Source organism: Hordeum vulgare, chromosome 3H (genome assembly GCF_904849725.1).
Source record: "Hordeum vulgare subsp. vulgare chromosome 3H, MorexV3_pseudomolecules_assembly, whole genome shotgun sequence".
NCBI lineage: Eukaryota > Viridiplantae > Streptophyta > Magnoliopsida > Poales > Poaceae > Hordeum > Hordeum vulgare.
In genome coordinates this window covers 467,563,385-467,585,437 of record NC_058520.1, presented here as the reverse complement: position 1 = coordinate 467,585,437, position 22,053 = coordinate 467,563,385, and the positions used below count along the sequence as shown (strand labels likewise).

At 45.9% G+C, this 22,053-nt stretch overlaps 3 protein-coding genes across 4 annotated transcripts; 1 reads left to right on the top strand and 2 right to left on the bottom strand.

The window, feature by feature from the left end:
* The first annotated feature begins 7,662 nt into the window (after positions 1-7,662).
* LOC123444312 (40S ribosomal protein S24-1-like) lies at positions 7,663-9,764 on the top strand. The gene is made up of 5 exons (XM_045120995.1): positions 7,663-7,931; positions 8,038-8,079; positions 8,162-8,332; positions 9,298-9,384; positions 9,497-9,764. Exons 1-5 carry the CDS (start codon positions 7,851-7,853, stop codon positions 9,527-9,529), a joined length of 414 nt encoding a protein of 137 aa, XP_044976930.1. The 5' UTR covers positions 7,663-7,850; the 3' UTR covers positions 9,530-9,764.
* Positions 9,765-9,893: 129 nt separating this feature from the next.
* On the bottom strand, positions 9,894-11,787 carry LOC123444311 (senescence/dehydration-associated protein At4g35985, chloroplastic-like). The gene is made up of 5 exons (XM_045120994.1): positions 10,943-11,787; positions 10,696-10,832; positions 10,441-10,607; positions 10,255-10,339; positions 9,894-10,179 (listed from the first exon to the last, which is right to left on the bottom strand). Exons 1-5 carry the CDS (start codon positions 11,519-11,521, stop codon positions 10,020-10,022), a joined length of 1,128 nt encoding a protein of 375 aa, XP_044976929.1. The 5' UTR covers positions 11,522-11,787; the 3' UTR covers positions 9,894-10,019.
* A 390-nt stretch (positions 11,788-12,177) lies between these two features.
* LOC123444309 (hexokinase-9-like) lies at positions 12,178-15,521 on the bottom strand. 2 transcript variants are annotated; one of them, XM_045120992.1, is made up of 9 exons: positions 15,106-15,516; positions 14,662-14,812; positions 14,384-14,566; positions 14,085-14,159; positions 13,809-13,964; positions 13,474-13,572; positions 13,259-13,389; positions 12,793-12,874; positions 12,178-12,702 (listed from the first exon to the last, which is right to left on the bottom strand). In XM_045120992.1, the coding sequence occupies exons 1-9, from the start codon at positions 15,366-15,368 to the stop codon at positions 12,355-12,357; spliced, it is 1,488 nt and encodes a 495-aa protein (XP_044976927.1). In that variant the 5' UTR covers positions 15,369-15,516; the 3' UTR covers positions 12,178-12,354. The 2 variants fall into 2 exon arrangements, with proteins under 2 accessions (XP_044976927.1, XP_044976928.1); XM_045120993.1 differs by lacking the exon at positions 13,259-13,389 and having other exon boundaries at positions 12,613-12,702; positions 15,106-15,521.
* Between the last annotated feature and the right edge of the window lie 6,532 nt (positions 15,522-22,053).

The following is a 22,053-nucleotide window of genomic DNA, read 5'->3' as shown; positions in this document are numbered from 1 at the left end:
GTCATTCTTGACATTGTCGGCATTGTCAAACGGAAAAGTAAAATTGCTTTGTATAGGTAGTATCATGTATGTCAACTAGACAATTTTGATGAGATGACATAGAATTAAATAAAAAAAAGAGGATTGACTATCATATGATGATACCGTATCATATTAAATGATGTGCTACTATGTGTCTTGCATGACAATAACTGAACTATCCTATGATACTAACATATAATATTATGCATTACGGATGTGGTATCATAGACAACCAGCCTAATACTGTACTTAGAGCATTTTTAACAGACGTATCAAACTTAGTGCGTGTGGTAAATACCGATGTTTTGGCACATGAATAGCCATGCCGTGCGCTCGGTAGATGCACGAAACCATGGCGTGCTAAAAGGAAATTTGCGTGCAGGGAAAAGCGGCAGCCCGCACATTAATTTTAGCGTGCGTCGGTTAGCGTGCTACATAAATCCCGCGCCGCGCCCGCACTGTTCAACCGCCCCATTTCCTTCTGCACCTTCTCCTCGCACTCCATCCTTGCCGTCTCGGGCTCTCTATTCTTCCAGCTTATCGTCCCCGTCACGCCCCGCCATGCCACCGCGTCCCCGGAGCAGCTCGGGCTTCCGCGGCGTCCGTCACGGTCCCTCCGGCATGTTCTACGCCGAGATCCCCTCCGACGACATGCGCCTCGGGCTCGGCATGTTCGAGTCCGTCCATGAGGTCGCCCACGCGTACAACGTAATGGCGTGGCGCCTACAACGTCTTGAGGCGCAGATGGATTTTCATAATGTTTTCACGTGCGCGCCCAGCACAATCGAGGGCGCCGTCTCTTGATCACCGAGAGGGACAAGGCCGCCTTGACGGAGTGGCGTGCGCGCCACCCGAAGGACGTCGTTGCCGAGAACGATTTTTGGGCAAACAGGAAGGCAGAGTTAGATGTGCAATGCCAGGACAAGTGTAGGCACAAGGCACTAGCGATTTCTCGGTTGGAGAATCGGGACACGACTTGAGACTTGAACGATGACGGATGAGAGGACATGATGTTGTCGTCGACGGACTACATCAATGAGGAGGAGAAGGAGTAGTCTATGTGTACTTTATTTTATTAGTATGTTTTATGGATTTGAATTTGCTTGCTAGTTTGTATGTGAATTTCAATGTTTGACGATGAATTAGTCGAATTTTAGTATTTGCTTTTTTATGTATGTTTGAACACGTGCATTGTATATTTAGCGTCACGGTTGAAGCGTGACCTACGGGGCGCTAAAGTTTACACCGCCTGCTAAAGCTAACACATGTCCGCATGTCTAAAAACGTTATTTTAACGTCAAATATCTTTTTAGCGTGCGACCCTACCACACGTCTGTCTGTTGGAGATGATGTTAGAAACGAAATGTAGGTGGAAATCAACGTTTTCACTGTTGCGTGAGCTGCTCCCCCGCCCAGTTAGCAGGAGTACACCACCACCCCCGCGTGGACGTTAACACGGAACAGACTTGCAGCAAAGAGCAATTCCTTCACGTATCAGTTCACTTGTTAAGCCATTAGTTGTCCTCTGTCTACAGCGACAGGGCTTTATATATTCGGTGTTATCGGCTTAGCGCATCTCGAAGACTCTAAAATGGACCCGCATGCGAACATGTGCGCGGATAATGATATGAAATCAACCCTGTCCATATACAGTTTAAATGAGATATGAATAAACCGAATGATATTTTATGAAAACTAGGTGACTTTAATTTAAACTGAGCTGTATTTTCGACATATTTCGTTAAACAAAAGCAATCGTACCCTAACCTAGTCTAAATATTCGCTAGCGTCCGTCTTTCATGTCCCTGTTGTTTCTTCCCGTGTTTATGTCCAACGACCGTAAACCTTGTGAACGAAGGTGTAGTCGCCGACAAGGAAAAGTACAACATGAGAGACTGACCCACATGATGACGTCTAGGTGCATTCACGTCTGCTCCATGGTAAAGCCGGCATGGACTAACACGGGCAGAGACTTCGTCTCGTCGCCAGAGCTCCATCGTCGGGTGCTATTCCTGCTCAAGTTGTTAAATTTTCCTAAAAAGAAAGGATGATGTAGCACAACAACATAAAGTATTTCTTTTCAGTTAAGAACGAAAGTTTATCAAACCAATAAAAGGCACTACACTAAAAATGTTAGCAACATCTACGCACAAACACAACAACTGCTTGCACCCAACAAAAATAAAAGGGTTATCATCTCCTTTGTTCTTGTCAGCCACAAGATTAAAAACAAGTAGACATTAATAGGCAATACGACAAAATAGGTAGCAATTGTAGGAGCATGTAAACTAATGGAGAATGGACCGGTTGCCTTAGGTTCATTAGTTGCATCTCTTTCAAAAACATAGTAATAATATAGCAGACAAATTAGTATTGAACAATTGATAAAATTACGCATATTAATAATTGTGATCATTCATGGCATAATCAAATACAAGCGGTTGGGGTCAGCCAATGGCGGGCCTCATGAGTGTGTGCGTGTGGCGCACTTGTCTTGTTGAAGCGCCTTAATGTGTCTTCTATGCGGCAATGTTCACATGAGTTGACACACATTTGCTCCAGTAACAACATCTTCAACACACGCGTGCTAAAAAAATTAGCAGTGAAATAGCGTTTTTAGCGCGCTGGAGAATGTTTGATCTAACAAGCGTTGTAAAATATGATACAATCCGACGACCCCACCTACAGCGGCGGCCAGTGCGCACAATCCGGCGCCCCAAATATGCAGCCCGGAAGCCAGCGCGTTCAACATTTGCTTTTTCTGCGTGCCCTATTTTACAGCCTCTGCTGGAGCACTGTTTTTGTCTCCGACGCACAAAAACAGCAGTTTTTAGAGCGCGAGGTCTTTTTTGGGCGCCTTTTGAAGATGCTTTAATAATAACATACACGTTGTTAGCCTCTAGTTTTCTTTAGAAGTACAAAGAACCACCATCAGTTAGGAAAGTACCACAATATTTTTTAATCGCAGATTCTCAGACACTAGAAGCAAGCAACACAACCAATCAAAGTTTTCCGGAGGTTTATAAAGCAATGTTGTGGAATTAAACTAAAAGATTCAATGTTGCACCATCTAAGCAGCAACATAAACATTAATTAAACATGAACCTAATATCTAGAAGGCATCGACAAGATCCTAAAAGACTAACATGTAAAATTCTAAAATTCAAATTAACGGTTAGGGATAACTTACATGAATACTATATATTCTAACATTGAGTTAGCATAAGTTCTACAATTAAAAATACATAATAAGAGGTGGACACCCTAGTAAGTGACAACTCCCGTAACTACTAATAATAGTGTTGAATGCAGAAAGCTTAGTGGCATGAACATTTCCTGTAGCATCTGAACCTAGATGTGAAAAATGGTTTCATAGTCATGGTCAAAGGGCTCCTTGCCTGGCACGGCAAAGTCTTTGAGGTCTTCACAAACTTCTGATCCAACTCCGAGCACCTCGCCTACTTCGTCAACTATCGCCGGAAACAACCACAATAAGCAACACAACAAGCAGAGAAATAAAAATGGTCTAAAATAGAAACTTTATTTTTTCTAGGATGTCTATGGTAATCAGAAAAATACCTAAAGTTGTTCTAATGGATTTGGGATCACGAGAGGTTTTTGAATGGTGGAAATGGAGGCATTATTGATCCTACAAGAAGTCTACATAAAATATTTATATAAAAATGAGTGAATGCACCCATCAATTAGGGCATGAATTTAGAAGATTTTGGAAGTGGTTTCCTTAGATTTGGAGTTGACATGACTTTCTCATGAATTTACTAAATGGAATAGATGGAAATGGGGCTATTTATTTGGTCCAATCAAATTATAGCATTGGAAAAATGTTCACCATGGCTAGAAAACCAGTCCATGGTTTTATGGTCATCTAGGAACTTGAATCACTCCATTTGAAGTTGATTTGGACTCTCTAGGGTTTTTGCAAGTTAGGGTTTGAATAATTCAAATTGAAATTTGGATTTGAATACTCTAGAAAATCTTTCTGGAAAAATGTGCAATGCACATATTTGGATAGGGCATGATTTTAAAAGCTCCTCGGAATTTGAATCATTAATTTTTGAGCCAAAATGAATTTAATATAAATTAATGTGCTTCACTGGAAAAAGTAAAGGAAAAATGAATTTACCCACGGCTAAAGCACGCCGTGGGCGGTGGATAACCATTGGGCCAGCCTGGTGGCTCATGCATGACGCGAAGGTTTCCACGTCGATGGTGTACTCCTTGGAGTACACCTTCCCTAGAGGAAAGTGGGGGCACACGTTCCTGCGTCCACTCAAACGGCAGGCTCGGCCTGTCGACCGCGGACACGCAGGCCCTGCCTGCCAGGCCTTTCTCTTATCTCCGCTCGAGCAGGGGACGGGCATGGGGGCACGGTCGAGCGCTCGCCGACATCGTCCCGACAACACATGCCACCTCTAGCGGCACTCCAACCACCGGAGTGCTCAGGACGGAGCCCCGCATCCGAATAGGGGTCATGTTCTTGTCGAGGAGCGCTGGGAAGAGTGGGGCCTTGGCCGTAGTGGAGGCTGATGACGGGCGGTCGTGGGAGCAGCGCTCAGGCCACCGGGAATAAGAAGAGGAGCGCGGGAGGAGATTGCGGCGGTGTTGGGCGCTCTGGTGAAGCCAAGAGGAGAGGAGGGAGCCAGGGGTGCCCGAATTTACCCGATGCCGAGGCGGCGGCATGGCGGCCATGAGAGGAGGAGGAGGGCACGAGGGATCAATTGGGGAGGCCCAGGAGGTAGATGAGAGGGAGTGAGAGCGACTGGGTACTATAGGGGGCTCGGGGGAGAGGTAGAGTAGGAGGGCAACGAGGGGGAGCTCGGGTGTGCCTCGAATGCTCTGGGCGCAGCGAGCATGCGCGCCTGAGCCGCCTTGGAGGCTTGCGAGTGTCGGTAAGCGGCATGGAATGATGAGAGGGATTCCCTGGCATGAGTAGGCACCCTGTCGAGGCCAGACCCAAGCTAGAGGACAAGATGGCTTGGCAGAGCATCGTTTCTGCACGACACAGGTGTGGTCACCATGCCAACTTATGTCCAGAGCGTCATTTTGGTGATCCCAAGTTGTCTAGCATGCAAGGCATGCATGCTAGAGGGAACAGATGCAATTTGGATCCATATAGAGGTGGGTGGAGTTGGTTTTAAGTGCACGTAAGTTTTCAACAACAAACTTGGGAGCTATCTTAGGGGTTTTACTGAAGAGCAAAGGAGGTAAAAAGTTGTCTAGGTGGCTTAGGTACGGAAGGACTAAGTGCACACCAAATTCCAGCTCAAGGAGATAAGTCTATAGGGTACTTGTAGTTCAAAGCTTTATTAGCTGGTGAAATCTAGGTTTAGATGGTTTGCTCATATTTTCCACATGATCATGCCATCCTTGGTTTGGTTTGATTCCTTAACATGCAAATGGAGTTGTGGGGGAGTCTAGGGGCAATCTTGAACACATAATGGACAAAGAGGGGAAAGAAAGGCATGCCAATGTTGTCCAAACAGTGAAATGAAGGGGTTTTACCCACCAATTATTGCTCCCTAACCAAGAGAGAGTTAGTGGAGGTAGAATACATCAACGTGAAGCTGTGGTAAAAAGTTGGAGGTAAGAAGAATCTATTTGGGTCAACTATGTTTGTCCAGAAGGTGTTTGTGATGTGTTTGGGCCAGGCATAGGAATCCTATGGCCTTGGTATTTACCAGGAGTAAATGGTAAGACCAATTGGCCGTGACCACCAATTTTGGGATTATTTGATGATAGTTGACAATACAAACTTTGGAAAGCCTAGAAATGGACAAAAATGGATTTCCTTGGGTTTAGTCATGCAAATCTAGTCCCCCCAATGCACCACTTGGTGTGGTGGAATAATTTGGGGATTAAAGCATGCCCAGAAAGTTTGGGACTAATTGGAGAAACTGACAATGCAAAACTTCCCAATTCTATAAATCGGCAGAGATGGGTTTGGGGAGATTTGGTCAAGTGGATATGTTCTCCTTGATGCACCACTTTGTGTGGATGCATTATTAGAGTTAGAACATGTCCACAAAGTTTGAGAATAATTGGAGACACTTTGCAATGTAAATTGCTCAAGTTTGGATCTCGACAAACAGGGTTTTGGAATATTTTGGTGAATCAAATCAATTTGGATTGAGATGAAACTTGGCAAGATAATCACATATGTAATGTGTGACTTGCTAGAATTTTCCTGGAATTATGTGAGAATATTTCTTATATATGGAACATTTCTTATTATGTGAGAAAAGGTTTAGAAGGGTTTTGTCCAATATTTTGAACATTACCATGTGTTGAAACTCTTATATATTAAAATACATGTCTAGTGAGTTTTCCTAATTTTTCTCAAGTATTTAAGAAAAATAAAAAAACCCTCATAAGAGACCATTTCCAGCCTCAGAAAAGGGTATTTAAGTGAAATAGGAAAATAACTTTTAAAATAATAATTTTATGGTTTTGGGAAGTCTTTTTGATAATAGGTCAAAATAAAAATTTTCTAGTAAAACATTTCTCTTAATTTGAGGACTAGTAGTATAAACCTCAATTCAGGGGGGTTGAAAGTTTAAATCAAATAAATGTTTTTTTTGTCAAAAAAATATTTTGTATTTTTTTAGTTTTAGGCCCTATACACTTGGCATGATCAATTGGGCAAAGATTTGGATCAAGGAGATGAGTTTTGTGAGGAGGAGAAATTTTGTGACTTAAACACAGTAAAACAAGCAAACAAATAGCAATGGGTTCAAGTATCACAAGCACACGCAAAAGTTTTAATTGGTTCTAATTTTTGAGCTATGTTGAGTTAGTCAAAAGAGGCAAAACACAGGGTGTGACACCCTACGTCTTGCATAGAAATATCGTTGTGTTTTTTTCTCTAGCTACCTTAATCCATGCATTGTTCGGCTACCCACGTGGACACCACCAGCGCTCGCCCCTATCTCGCAGCTTATTGTGTTGGATAGGCATTATGTCCTTGATAAGTAGACCATTAATTCAATTGCATCTACTACTATTATTCCACCTTAAGACCACTATGCAACATGCATATCAAAATATTAAGTTCATGACAAAGAGAGTAACGCAATAAGCAGGATGGCATAATGTAGACAGGAAGAGACCAATCAATATGATCAAACTCCGTTATTTTATCCTTAATAACGACAATATAATACGTGCACTTATCCTTTCTGCCACTCGACATGATCACTACAAGATTGAGCCTACTACAAAACACCTCTCGTATTGAAGATAAATCAGTCAAACTTGACCAAAATAGACGGATATATCAAAGAGAAATACAAAGCTATAAAATTACGCAGTAAAGAAACATGAAGAGATTCATATAATTCAATGAATAATCTTTTTGAATTGCTTGGATCGCTTGCCACACGTGTGATGTGGTAATTCAATGAATAATCCGATGAACATGCTTTCCCAAATATAGTTTTTCAAGGTCATGAACATTTTGTGAATATGCCAACATTTTTCAATCCGTGAATATTTGATGATTTCTTGAACATTTATTTTCAAAAATTGTCATTTTTTAATTTATTTATTTTTAAATCACGAATTATCTAAAGAAAAATAAATAAAAAATACAACAAAGGTAGAGAACCTCATCAGTCGAACTGTATTCCTCGATCCGATCTAAGTACTATCCGAACGAATCCCAGAGGGCCACACTATATAAGCCAGCGCCCCCATTCACCCTTCCCCATAGGGTTTTCCTGCGGCGGAACAAACCTGAATCCAGCCAGTGAATCAATCACACCTTCTCGTCGACTCCCCTCCCTCATCAACGCCGGCGGCCAACTGCAACAATGGCGGAGACGAGGCCCAGCGCGGTGACCCTCCGCACCCGCAAGTTCATGACTAACCGCCTCCTCTCCCGGAAGCAATTCGTACGCGCCCTGCCCTCATCGTCGGGGCTCCCAGGCTCCATCATCAGTTCATCATCACATCTCTCAGATCACTAACTCTTTCCTGCGCACCACCTTCCACTTTCAGGTTCTTGAGGTGATCCACCCCGGCCAGGCCAACGTCCCCAAGGTTAGACGTCGATCACGCATGGAGGGGCTGTTCGGGTGACGATCTAGCGATCTCATCGTCGTCTGGGTTTTTCCGTGTGCAGACGGAGCTCAAGGATAAGCTGGCCAAGATGTACGACGTGAAGGAACCCAACTGCATAGTTGTGTTCAAGTTCCGCACGCACTTCGGAGGCGGCAAGTCCACCGGGTTCGGCCTCATCTACGACAACCTCGACGCGGCCAAGAAGTTCGAGCCCAAGTACCGCCTGATCAGGGTATGTTGCCGTTGCACTCGTTTGGTTATGGAATCAAATGCTTCTTTTATCAGGCTGGACCGCTCTTTGTGAATCGTGTTGCCATTGCACTCATTTCAATCCTAATGTAGTCATGTTCTATTTTTTGTGTGAACCAGATGTATATAGTCATGTTCTGGTGTGTTTATTCACTCATTTCAGTCCAAATGTCATCCATATTGAAATATCCAAAACATCTCATATTTGTGAACGGAGGGACTAGTTGTTTGTCTTCCACTACCTAGATGTTCAGGTTGGTCATACCGTTTTCACGTGCGTATCTGGATGAGAAATTTACCGGCTGCGGCGGTAGATTTTCTTTGGGCACTGCTGACTTGTTGTAAATTGTGTTCCTGACTTGTTGTGCTGTGTGCCTCCTGTTTGCAACGGCATAGTGGCTGCCAATGTATCATCGATTTATGTTATGATATGGTGTCTGTGATGTTCAGAACAAATATCTGGATGCAGGATGCATGTGCAAGATTTTGTATGATGTTTTCTTGCATTGAAATGTTCTGTGTCCTGTTGTCTCCACATTTTAGTTAAAGCCCATAAAGATGTAGAATGCAGATATTCCATTTAATGGATACTGCAAATTTGCAACACAAAAATGAGTAATCATCAATTAGGTTAGTCTTAACCTCCTAGGACCAGTATGCTGCAACAACAATCAAGCTCAGTAGATAATAATGTAACATCTTGTTATGTCTGATATTTCCTTTTGTTGATTGATGGTGTTAGAGAGTAATACATGACTATAGAAAAACATGTAAATATTTAGTTACACAATTTTTTATTCATGTGGCTGGATGTGTAATTGTTACGAAGAGGAATAAAATAGCTGTTATTGTGTTTGGTTCTGAATTTTCAATGCATGGTGCTATTTATGTTATATTATGCCTATGTTATTCCAGTAACTAAATAATTTCCTCTATTCCCCTTGTCAGAATGGTCTTGCTACTAAGGTTGAAAAGTCTCGCAAGCAAATTAAGGAGCGTAAGAACAGGTCTAAGAAGATCCGTGGTGTCAAGAAGGTGAGCTACTTATGATGAGACTGTAGCACTGCCATTTGTGTATCCAGGATCTGTTGGCTACTTTCCAGTGCTCACCATGATAACTTATATTGATATTTTCTGGCTTGTGCAGACCAAGGCTGATGCTGGGAAGAAGAAGAAGTAAACATTCATTCACATTTGGTTTGCCGAGCATGTTAGTCTGTTCTCCCGGTGGTCTAGTGACGGCGAAATAGTTATGCGCCCCTATTAGTCTTTTTCTCCTACGCGTTGAAGTAAGCTTTTCTCGTTCCTGGATGTGAACCTAGCTGGTTTGGCATAACGTCTTGTGACATTTACATCCATGCTTAGGGCTAAAGTGTTCATGGAAGATGTAACAAGGCAGCTTAATTTCTCGTCCATTTCTGTACTTGTTCATTTTGATTCTGCACTTTCTCCCTGCATGCTTCAAGTCGTGATTGCGCATTTGAATCCTAGGGATTGCTGAGAGCGTTTGTAATAAGCATGACATAGCAGCAGTGCATCCGAAATTGCCAAAGCAGAAACGTTATTACACTGCATAACTTGTGTGGAGTAGCATTACATGTCTCTGTTAGGTGAACTGTGTTGTGGGCAACCTGTTGGTATGGTGGCCGTGCTGTGGCGCGGAGTCGGCCTCAGTTTCTGTTCCTGACGGCGCTCTTAACCATGTTCCCCGGAAGGGAGGACGACGGCGTGACCGCCTTGCGTATCTTGAAGATGTTCCATGCCGTCCCGACGGTGTGGCCGACCGTCGCGAACGCGTCTCCGGTCGCCTCCCCTGCGCTCTCTCCATACCTACAGCACAAGCTAGTCAACTGCTGTGCTCTGATTTTTGAACAGAGAAATGGTTTCAGCTGCTCATGTTATTACCTCTTGGACACTGCACCAGAAACAACGTTGGAGGTTGCAGCGAGCGACCTCCTCTCTGCAGCTTCGACCGCGTCCATAACTTTATCTGTCACAGGAAGAAGGCAGCCGATCGATGTGATGTGAGTAAAAGATTTGCCCGTTACGGCAAGGTCTCGTGGGTGTTTCCAGGTCCAGGGCACTACTCACTGATGGCGTCGAGAGAGGCCAGGACGACCTCTCCGGGGACGGTGGCGAGGAGGGCTTTTCCTTGGTTGGAACGAAGCAGCGGCGCGGCCATGGACCCCGTCACCGAGATGACCGTGTCCAGCATCGTCTTGCTCATCTTCTCCGTCATCTCCGACAGCTTCCTCACCCTGAGCAACCAACATCAGTACTCAGTAGTGATGAGCAAGTGGTAACTCACACAAGAAGGAAAGAGATGCCATTTATTTGAGTTACTACCTCTTGAGGCTCTTGTTGACTCCTCCACGCTTCACCGGGCCTGTCTGGCTGCTCCCGTCAGCTCCGCCGGTGCCGCCGAAGCGTTTGCTCGCGCCGCCGGCCGCTTGAGGGCTCATCAGGTTGGCTCCCTTTTGAACCTGCACGGCACTGGATTCAGAGCACTGGCCTTTTGTAGAAAGTAGAAACACACAAGCTATGGAGCAGAGCGGAGTACGTACTATCTAGTCCTACGTACTCACTAACGTACCTGGCTGGCGTAGGCCTCGCTGCACATGAAGATGCCTTTGACGAGGTGGCCGGTGCCGGCGCCGATGGCCTTGGCGAGCACACCGTTGTAGCCCTCCACCCTCGGCGAGAAGCTGTTCCAGTACCCGTCCGCCGACGCGGACGCCGGCGGCGGCGGCCTCGAGCCCCTCGACGGCACGGAGGGCGTGGAGAAGCAGGAGGTGGACTTGAGGAGCGCGTCGAATGACGGCAGCAGCGTGGCGTCGGCGAAGGAGACGCCGTAGTTGAGGAGCGCGCCGTCCTTGTCCGGCAGCGTGAAGAGGTAGTGCAGGCGGTCGAGCTTGACGACGGGCTCGTCCCTCGCCAGAGGCCAGCCGAGATCGCGGCCGACGCGCACCACGGTGGTCACGGCCACGTCGTCCTTGAAGATCCTCACGACGGAGAGGTCGCCGCGGCTGAGCTCCAGGGGCCCCTCGGAGCCGCCGGCAACGAGGTGCACCGCCGCGCCCGGGACGCGGAGCAGCGTCTCCTCCCGGATGCCGCCCCTCGGCCTCGACGACGACGACGACGACGACATGGCGCCACCGCCGCAGCAGCCCATGGCTTCTATATCTAGCTGCTACGAAGACGAGTGATTGGGTTGTGATCAGCTGCTAGGCAAGCAGGTTGGCGCTGGCTGTTCGGGCTTTGAGGGTAGATATATATCATGTCATGTCGGCCAGGAGAAAGAACGAACGGGAGAGCAACGCCGCACGGAATAAATCTTTCTGCAACTTTCGCATTCCTTTGCGGCCCTCCAGCTCCTTTATTCCATTCTTGAGGGTTAATACATTCTCGTGGCCACCTTAGAGACCTACAAGATGATATCGGAATAATTCCTTGTTTGTAACAGCCTACACACAACATATATATATATATATATATATATATATATACACACACACACACAATAATACTCGCTCTATAAACAAATATAAGACGTTTTCCCTCTGTAAACAAATACTCCTACAAGACTATTTGGCAAAAAAAGGAATAACAAAAGTATGAAGTTATCACCAAAAGTAAGGAGTCGACAGGCGAGCACAACACAACGGAACGAGGGTTGCAGTTTTCACCGACATGAATGAACAGACGCAAGCTGTCAGAGTGCGCTCAGTGTCGATTCCTCGTCTTCTCTACCACAACATCAACCTTCATGCCATCTACCTTATCATGGAACTTTTTCTCCATGGTTGTAACACTTGGTAGATGGCTCGATTATGAATTTTGGAAGCAATGCTGGCATAAACAAATTGTCCCTGAAATCCATATACACGGTCTATTTCCAGTTCCTTGAACCAGTTCTACAATTGAATTAACATCCCATTGCGCAGCTGATGAATATTGCAGTATACTGCCGCATGGCTTCTGAATCAAAGTGACTATCAGATTGAGCTAAAAATCTTCACCAGACTGGAGGTACTGAGAATAGGAAGCTGCCAAGAGAGCGGCTCCAAGGCCCGATCCGTCATCGACCGGTTTAATCACAACCGAGGGAGCCAGCTGCTCCCCAAGCATATCACTCAGAGTCCTCTCCATGCACCCGCCGAAGAAAGTATAGTACTTGTAGACTCCGCCATCCACAGCGATTACTGTCCTTCGCTTCTCGAGCCTGTCAGTAGCCCGACCGAGCTTTTTGAGAATGCCATATATCCCCGCTGCAGCTAGCCGTGCACCACGTGTGGCAATGACCTCGCAAACATCCACAACAAGTTTTCTGGTTTTTCTTGAGGTGTTCTCGATCTGAAAACCATACAAGTCAGAAAATAAGTTGGTTGGCGGTACGGATTAAAAACAATTGCACTGTCACTTAATTTTCGTTGATGAGAGTACCTCGAAGATTTCTTTTAGTTTGATACCAACTGTTTTCAGATCAGGTGATGCATCGTGATGCATCACCAACATGTGAAATGTCCTGGTAGCACAAAAGAAATCAAGCCTTGTAATGACCGTTTAGTACTCTGCAAAGTTTGCACTGCAGGCTGAATAAAAAACTGAAGATATACACTAATAGGGATTGGCTAGCAAGATATTTTTGGTCAGAAGTCTTCTAGTTTAGCCATTGGCACGAACAAAAATGCAGTGACTGTAGTTTTACTAGTAGCATATCCATACATGACACAATAAATATAAGGTCACACTATTTTCTTGTTTAAGGTGCTCTTTTTGTTGAATTTACAGTTTTACTCATCAATAACTACTGTTAAGCAATAAATTCAACTAAGCACATCTGTAAGCAATTCAGGAGAAGGATTTTCTTTGCACGATAAAGTAGTGGATGATAACTGGAACAACATACTTTAGAATGTATGGGGTCTCTAGTTTTGGGGGTATATTATCACCAAAAAGAGCAGCTTCCTGAGCCATCTGTAGCAAGATTCTCCGGACAATTTCTCCCATATACATACCAGAGGTCAACTTCTCATAAATCTGGAAGGAAATATTCTTATCCAAGCTCCTCAACCACAAAACAGGGAAGTTGCATTACTGTATATTGGGGGCAACACCACATACCTGTTCTCCGGGATTCAAACTTTCTGCATCCAAAGCTTGATCAAATTCAGTGAGTGGAAGATGAGTGGACTTGAAATTTCCCCACTCCATGTTTATTACCTGTTACAAACCATACTAATTAAAAGCATCATCTCAATGGGGTAAAAGCCTTTCTTCACTTATTATCGCCATTTCCTGTTCTTGTGATACTGTAAGTAATACTACCTCTGTTTCTAAATATAAGACGTTTTTGCAGTTCAACTGAACTGCAAAAACGTCGTAGTGGAAGCAAAATAGTTTGTGCGGTTTTTGCAGCCTTGCAAAGTTGCATTCATGGGTGCAGAAGAGACACTCACCATATCTCCGTACATGGGTAGGGGGCCATGCCATTTGGGAATTGCATGTGCCTGCTCTATGTATGCTGCATTAGTACCAGTTCCCAGTATTACAGAAACCATAGTATCATTATCCACATACCTACCAGCAGCCAGAGTCCCAACGGTGTCATTTACCTGCAAAATAGTCCAATATTTCAGTCTCTATTGACAGACAGACCTGACATTTCACCCCAAGACTGTGTTCCAACAGTAGCACCCCCAGTAAGCATAATGTACATATAAGTAGAAACTAACCAATGTTGAGACTTTCATAACAAGTCCTTGACGTTTTATAGCCTCGTTTAATTCAGCGACGATATCCTTGCCAACCTGACTTGAAAGCAAACATGCAGGTACATTGTTCATATCTGTTTATACAGTGACAATCATATAAGCATATCACCGAACTGAAATTCTAAAGAAACTACAGGAGTTTTTGCTTTTTCTTTGATGTAGGATGATACTTGATATTGTTTTGTATACCTTAAAAAAAATCAACTTCTTGTCTTAGCATCTTTAATTAGGTTTCCATAAGCTAGGTGCAATAAACTGACCATTTCCTCAATTGCAAAACCCTTTGTCCACTTGATAAGTGTGCCGGATGAAATTGAAGTTTGCTTCACTGGAAAGGAGAATGTAAAACCGAGTTCTCTCCGAGTGCCCTTCGGAAGATGACAATCTTCACCCTCGGAGGCAACAAACTTTGCAAGTGCAGCAGCGATAAAATCAAATAGTTCCTGAAAATTTACGCCAAGCATGCAAGATTAGCAAAAAAAGGAAAAATAGAAACATGTATGGAATGAACATTATGACCAATGGACATGATCATTACATGCGAGCTTCTGGACATTAGATGCTGTGGAATCGATACCCCTACAGATTCTTGCTTGATAACTCGCTGCTCCTTGCCCCCTAATTGAAGTCGTAAAACACGGAAGTTTGTTCCTCCGAGGTCAAGTGCATAAAATAGCCCTTTCTCATCCCTTCAGTGGTTGCATAATTGAGGTTAGATGATGTAATGAAAATGCAGCTCAATTCAACAGTTGCGATAAAGGACAGTCACATACATATGCTATACAAACATTGGTGACTGCCTATGCTGCAATTGTACAATTAAATTTCTTGGTATAGTTCTCTTTCACCATTTTGTATAACTACAAGCACAAGAAAACCACGCATGTTGCCATTTCTCATTAAATTGGTACTAATAATCGGCTAAATGCTCTCAATCTTAACCGAGGAGGTGGGTGGGTGAGCGGGTGGGTTTTACTTTTACCCGGAGGGGAGGGAGTCAACGTAGGTGAGGAGCATCTTGAGCTTGTTCCCGTCCTCGGAGGCCAGCCCCGCGCGCATCTCCACGTCCATCGCGTCCGACACCTGCAGCAGCCGCGCCGCCGGCAACGCGCACCGCTCCTGCAGGTCCCACAACACGGCGGCCGCGCGCGCCCACCGCTTCGCCTCCCGCAGCCTCTGGCGCACGGCGATGGAAGCCGCGGCCACGACCACCGCCACAGCCACTAACGCCGCCGCTTTCCGCATCGATGCCGCTGGGCTCGCCTGCCCTTCGCGTTCGCCTTCGGTGGTATCTGTGAGTTTGAAGACTTGGAAGAGACCGAGAGTCAACCGGTGACATCTACAGTAGACTGAAAGCTGGTCCAGTTCGTCGTTCTGTCTCAACCTGCCTGAAGTCTGAACATTGATTTGCACACGCGCACCGATCTTCCCGACGCACCGGCCGAAACTTTTCAGTCAATCGCATGTGAGCCGTTAAATCGATGCAGCAAAAATCATTGATGTTATAAAAACAAGGAGCGGTGTAGCAAAATTCGTCGAATGCAACAAAAACATGGTTGCAGTAAAATCATCGTCGTCGTCGTCGTGAAGACGCAACACCGTCTTGATGGATGTAGCAAAAAAGTTTGCCGATAGTACCAAATGATGGTTGCAGCTTTCCTTGCTGGACAGAGTCGATTGGAGCTTTCTCTGTCTATGATTAAAGCTTTTTTCAATAACATTGGAAGCTTTTTTAAATGATGGTTGCAACACTTGCATACGCACGAGCCCGACCATGACAACAGGCGACGAGGATGACAGTCGAAGGCTGGAACCAGCGAAGCAGGCGGCCGACGAGGGCGGGCACTGGCGATGCGGGCGGTCGACGAGGGCAGGCGCCGGCGATGCGGACGACAATAGCACAGGGGCGGCAGCAGCGCAGGGGCGCAGGGGCCGCCAGATCAGAGGGATCGTGCGAGTCGCACGCGACCGGCCCGAGCGTTCGGCCGGCGCACCGGCTGTAAACGTTTTCCTTTGCTCGTTGTACTGTCGTTGCAAAATACTCTCTCCATTCACAAATAAAAGATGGATATTTCAGAAAACAATGTTCATAGGTAGAATAAAAAATACAAATACATTAGAGCATCTACAACCGGACCCTATACTCGCCAAACGTTTGGACGTGCTGTCTGGTCAATGTTCGGAAGTAAAACCGCCACCTGGCCTTTCCATAGTTGGCCCAAAAGGCCGGACTAACCGGCACTCCCCGAGACATGCTTGGACACGCCCGCCATGTAGCATCCGACCCACACTAGCCCATCTGACCCCATGTAAAATGGATGCTATCCGCACTTCGGGAGAAACCCTAGCCGCATTCCACTCCACTCCACACTACCAAGCTCCTCTCCGGCTAGAACAAGTGTTCTCCTTCATGGACGCGCCTGGATCCGGCTCCGGCATGCCAGAATCCGAGGACTTGGAGCTCATTCCTTGCAGCCTCGAGGAGCATATGGTCGTCCACGCTGCTCCCCGATGCTCCCAAGAGGAGTGTGCCCTCGTGCGGTCTTCAGCAAGCTGGCGGGAATCCACTGCTCAACTAGTGATCGAATTCGGGCCCGAAAGATCTCGCGGCGTTTCGTGGGCAATGGTCACCATGGACGCATGGCGCAACCCGGCATGCCGATGGAACCTTTTGGGTGCCACCTTGTCCATGCGGCGACGAGCGCCGAAACAGAGGCCATTTGTGCCTCCATGACGAGCGAGGCTTCGGGCGCGACTTCAAGCGGAGGCGGCTTCTACGGCCCTCGAGGCGCACGCGACCATGACATATCATGACGCGGAGGAGGCTTCTGCAACCGTCGAGGCGACGACGGAGGAATCCATTCGTGCCTGCATCAACGAGAAGTGGCGGAGGAGGACGGTTAAGGCGATGGCAAAAGACCAAAGACAGATGGTTCCCGGCATGGCCGGACTGCCCCCAAGGAGGAGAAAGACGATCAAAATGGTGGATCACACACAGACAACTCTCGCTGTGAGCAGATCTGTCTCGACACGCCTGGACGCGCCTCGAGGGTTTGGAGACCGAAATTTGATACTTTTGGTCATAGACGCTCAAAATATAGAAACATGGAATACTATTTTAAGACGAGTTTAAGGGAAGGGGTGTTTTGGCTACTGTGAGCATTTGCTCCCGATTCTCGAATAAACAGTACCCTAAAAATGATAAAATGTTTTTAAAAAATTGATTTTCTTTGTGAATATTCGTGTTAGTATTGCAAGAGGTGACATTTGATATTTAAATTTGTTAATTTTGCACAGGCCAAAATGTTTAGCTTTTTTGCCTATAACTTTACAAGTAGTATTTGGGTGTGACTATAAATACATAAAAAATCGTTGGATATTTTTTGACACTCCAAAAATTGCTTTACGTGTGAGGAGTACATGCTCTGGGGAGTGAAGTTGGATTTTGGGAATTGAAGTTTCATTTTTATTAGCGCTAAGAGTAATAAAAGTCATAACAAAAGAGTCAAAAGTTACACCGTTACTTGATCCAGTATACAACTCCTCTTGTCGAACTTTTCACAAACAAACAAACAAACAAAAGATTCCTTGTGTTGGCATAGAAAGTTTAGGGACAATGCACCTCCGCTCCGTGCGCTCACGAATCAAAGTCACATAGATAATCGAGCTGCCCATCGACGACGTCGGCCGAGGTAGTACTTCTTGACCTCATCATGACTGAACTTGCGAACCCCCTTGCATGACTACCTTCCCCTACCTAAGCACGTTGCCGCCACAGGCGGACGGACCTCCACCACCCTGTGCTCGTACATGGCGGAATCATACCTGAATGACGACTGTCATCCCATCAAGTACTAGTACCCAAAGCACACGGCCATCACCGGCGGAAGGGCATGTGGCTTCACCTCTTCCCGTGAGAGGGCGCTCCTGCCGAACTCACAGAGGCCGCCGGACTTGAACTGGTTGTGTTGGGGATATACCCCATGGTATGACCTGGCGAGAGTATGATCCGACCGGTAAGTGGCGGCTCATAAATAGAGTTGTTATATGGGCCGCGGAAGCCCTGAAGTTCAAGACCCAGGAGGCGGCTCATTGAAGAAGGCCGACTCGTGGACCACTATTTGGCGGGCCAATTCAAGAAGGGAGTCGTAAGGAATTTCCCTTACTTGAAAAACAAGAAAAGTAGAAGTAGACTAGGACACAGGTTGTACTATGACTCGGATTCTATTGTAACCTTGAGCCTCAACATATATATATATATAGCGGAGCCTCTAAGGAAGAGAGATCAAGTAAGAAAATCCTCGAGAGCTAGGTTAACAATTCCACACCCTTGTAATCCTTGAGAGGAAGAGGTATCGAGGCTAACCCGGATAAGATCAAAGCAGTGACCTCGCTTGCTAAATCGGCCAACATCAATGATGTGCACTGTATGGCGGGTCGTATCGCGGCTTTAAGCCATTTTATAAGACGCCTTGACGAGAAGGCGATTGCTCTGTACCACTTATTGAAGAAGACACACAATTTTGTCTGGACTAATGTGGCGAATGAAGCTTTTGAAGCTGTGAAGAAGCAGTTGGTCGAGTCGCTTGTCCTTGCCACCCCGATTGATAAAGAGCCTATGCTCCTATGCATCACCGCCAATAATAAAGTGGTGAGTGTGGTAGTTGTCGTTGAGAGAAAGGAAAGCCCAAAAGGAATACCCAGTCCAAAGGCCTGTTTATTATGTCAAAGAAGTTCTGACCTTGTCCAAGCAATGATATCCACACTGGCAGTAGCTGGTATTTGGTGTTTCCATGGTAGCCATAAGTTGAAGCACTATTTTGAGGAGCACCCAATCACTATGGTTAGTTCAGCTCCTTTGGGGGACATCATACGAAAGCAGGAGGACACTCACCGGATCCTAAGTGGGCAATCGAGCTTGGACCGCACAAGGTAAAGTATGTGCCCCGCATGGCTATCAAATCTCAAGCATTGGTCGATTTCATTAATGATTGGACCGAGTTACAAGTCCCCGAGGAGAGGCCAGATGACACGTACTGGACGATACACTTCGACGGTCTAGGCAATTGGAAGGCTCGTGGGCTGGAGTTATTTTATCTTCTCCACAAGGTGAAAAAAATTGCTATGCTTTATGGCTCATGTTCCCTTGTACTAACAATGCAACGGAATATGAGGCCCTCCTCCATGGGCTCGGTATGGATAAGGAAATGAACTTAAGCCGGGTCAAATGTTTGGGTGGCTCTGATTTGATTGCTCAGCAAGTACCTGGGACTTGGGATTCAAAGGACCCTCTCATGTCGGCTTATCGACGCACAATCACTATTATTGTGGGTCATTTTAAAGGTTATCAGGTTGACCATATTGATCACCGACTCAACGAGGCTGCTGACGCTTTGTCGCACTTGGGTTCTCAACATAAGCCAGTTCCTCCCAGTGTGTTCCTAGATGTCCTTCATAGCCCTTCCATCAAGTTTCCATCAGAGGAAGATATTTCTATTCCGGACCTGGAAGCACAACTAGCAGCGCCCCTTCATGTTATTCCTGATTGGACAGTTCCCTATCTGGCTTATCTGACTCATGGCGAGCTCCGAGGTGAGGAAACCATCGCCCGACAGATTATCAAACATTCCAAGTCCATGACTATCATCAATGGCGAGTTACACCTACGAAGCATTACCGGTCTATTTCAACACTGTGTTTCCCCTAAGGAAGGCCGTGAGATTCTCAATGAAACCCACACTGGTGACCGTGGTCGTCATGTCGGCTTAAGTTCTGATACGGGGCAGACCCGTGGGTGTCGATCTTTCACGAATTGGAGGGGGGTTCCTCAATAACACGGAGAACACGGGGATGGACACGGAGAAACACAAGAGAAAAAACTCAAGAACAAGTCCAATCACACATCCACTACTCACCACACACAAGATCCACAAAGGTACATGAAAAACAACGGGAAAAGTAAGTAGAGTTCATCCCAAATCCCATGGGGAGGTGGGGCCTTGAATCCACTAGGGGATCTTCCCTCATAAGGGGCCTTGGCATCCACTACGTGGTCTTCTCACATGGAGGTAGTAGATGGATCTATGCTCAACAATCAAAGATGTCAAAACATTAGCTAACCTTAGAATGGAGGTGGGAGAGGAGTATATATAGTGCAATCCACGAAGGGGTAAGTGAGGGGCAAAAGGGGTACATGAACTGCGGCCCAAGTCTCCGCGCGTAGGGAGGGCAGGAAGTTCCGAGGATGGCAAGAACTTCCGAGCTTCGGAGGTTCCGGGCGAGGTCCGAACAGGGTCCGGGCTATCCAGAGAGTTGGCACACCTCGAAGCTACTCTGGACGCCAGCGGCCGGAAGGTCCGGGCAGGTCGAAAGGCGCTGGCACTCCTCCTCGTCCTCCGTGAAGCTCCTACAATACTTATGTATGCACACGAGAGGAGTGCCAAGTAGTATACCATCCTCGTAGGGGTGAAGTGAACGCGTGTAAAGGAGATGATTCACCTTTAAGTATGTGGAGTTGATGTCGCACGTGTCGCTTGCCCAACGGGCTCTTGTCATGGTGATGTCCGTAGGATGCTCCACATGAAGTTCCCTAGTGGCCAAAGCTTTTCGACATGTTTCTATTGGCTTACAGCTCATTCGTATGTCGAATACATTGTACGAAAGTGCCATGGTTGTCAGAAATTTGCACGAGAGGCTCATGTGTCGGTTCAGGAATTACGGATGATTCCAATCACTTGATCATTTGCAGTATGTGGGATAGACATGGTCAACCCATTTAAACCACCCTTAGATAAAAGACTCACCTTTTGGTGGGAGTTGATAAATTTACCAAGTGGGTTGAAGCAGAGCGAGTCAGTAACTATGATGCTGAGACATCAGTGAAGTTTTTTTAAAGGCTGATTTTCTATTTTGAGTATCCACATAGCATCATCACAGATAATGGTACCAACTTGTCCAAGGGGGTATGGAACAATTCTGCCAACACGAGCATATCTGGCTTGTCCTAGCCTTAGTTGCACACCCATAGTCTAATGGACAAGTCGAGTGAGCAAATCAAGAGATATTACATGGAATCAAGCCTCGTCTTATGGTTCCTCTTGAACAAACCCCTGGCTGCTGGGTTGAGGAACTCCTTGTAGTCGTTTGGAGCATAGGGACTACTCCTAATAGATCCATAGGCTATACATTGTTTTTCTGGTTTATGGAGCAGAAGCTATTTTGCCAAGTGATATTCGTCACGACTCCCCCAGGGTTGCCGCTTATGTCGAAGCTGATAATGAACAAGCTCGTTAGCAACCATTGGATTCATGAGAGGAGGAATGCGATCTGGCAGCAACACGATGAGCTATCTATCAGCAATATCTACGCTGCAATCGTAGTCGTAGAGTCCGTGGTCGGACTTTCCTGGGAGGGGACTTAGTGCTCCGTTTTATTCAAGACCAAACGAGCATGCATAATATTTCACCGCCATGGGAAGGTCCTTTTGTCATCAGCAAGAACCTCAACAATGGGTCATATTATCTTGTTGACATACGTGAACACAAGAAGTCACACACCTCCGAAAGAGGAGACCAATAGGGCTTGGAATATTGCTCATATTCGGTCTTATTACACTTAGAGCCCTTGGCTCCACCTCATTGTACATACCTATGTATATATCTTTATGATCAATACAATAAAGCCGGCAACACTGAAACTCGGGGTCTCTGTCATTTCATCTCAAAGATTGTGTATGAGTCTTTATTCTTTGATCATAGATCACTTGGGGGTTCCCGACTCATCGAGTTGGCCTTTAATATCCCTCTTGACCCAACATATGCCATTATAAAAACTTGGTTAAACATGTCTGTCTTCTTGATGCTACTCTGAAAAGGTGACCCTTTGTACCCTTGATAAGACAATACATATGGACCCTAAACTTGTCAAGGTT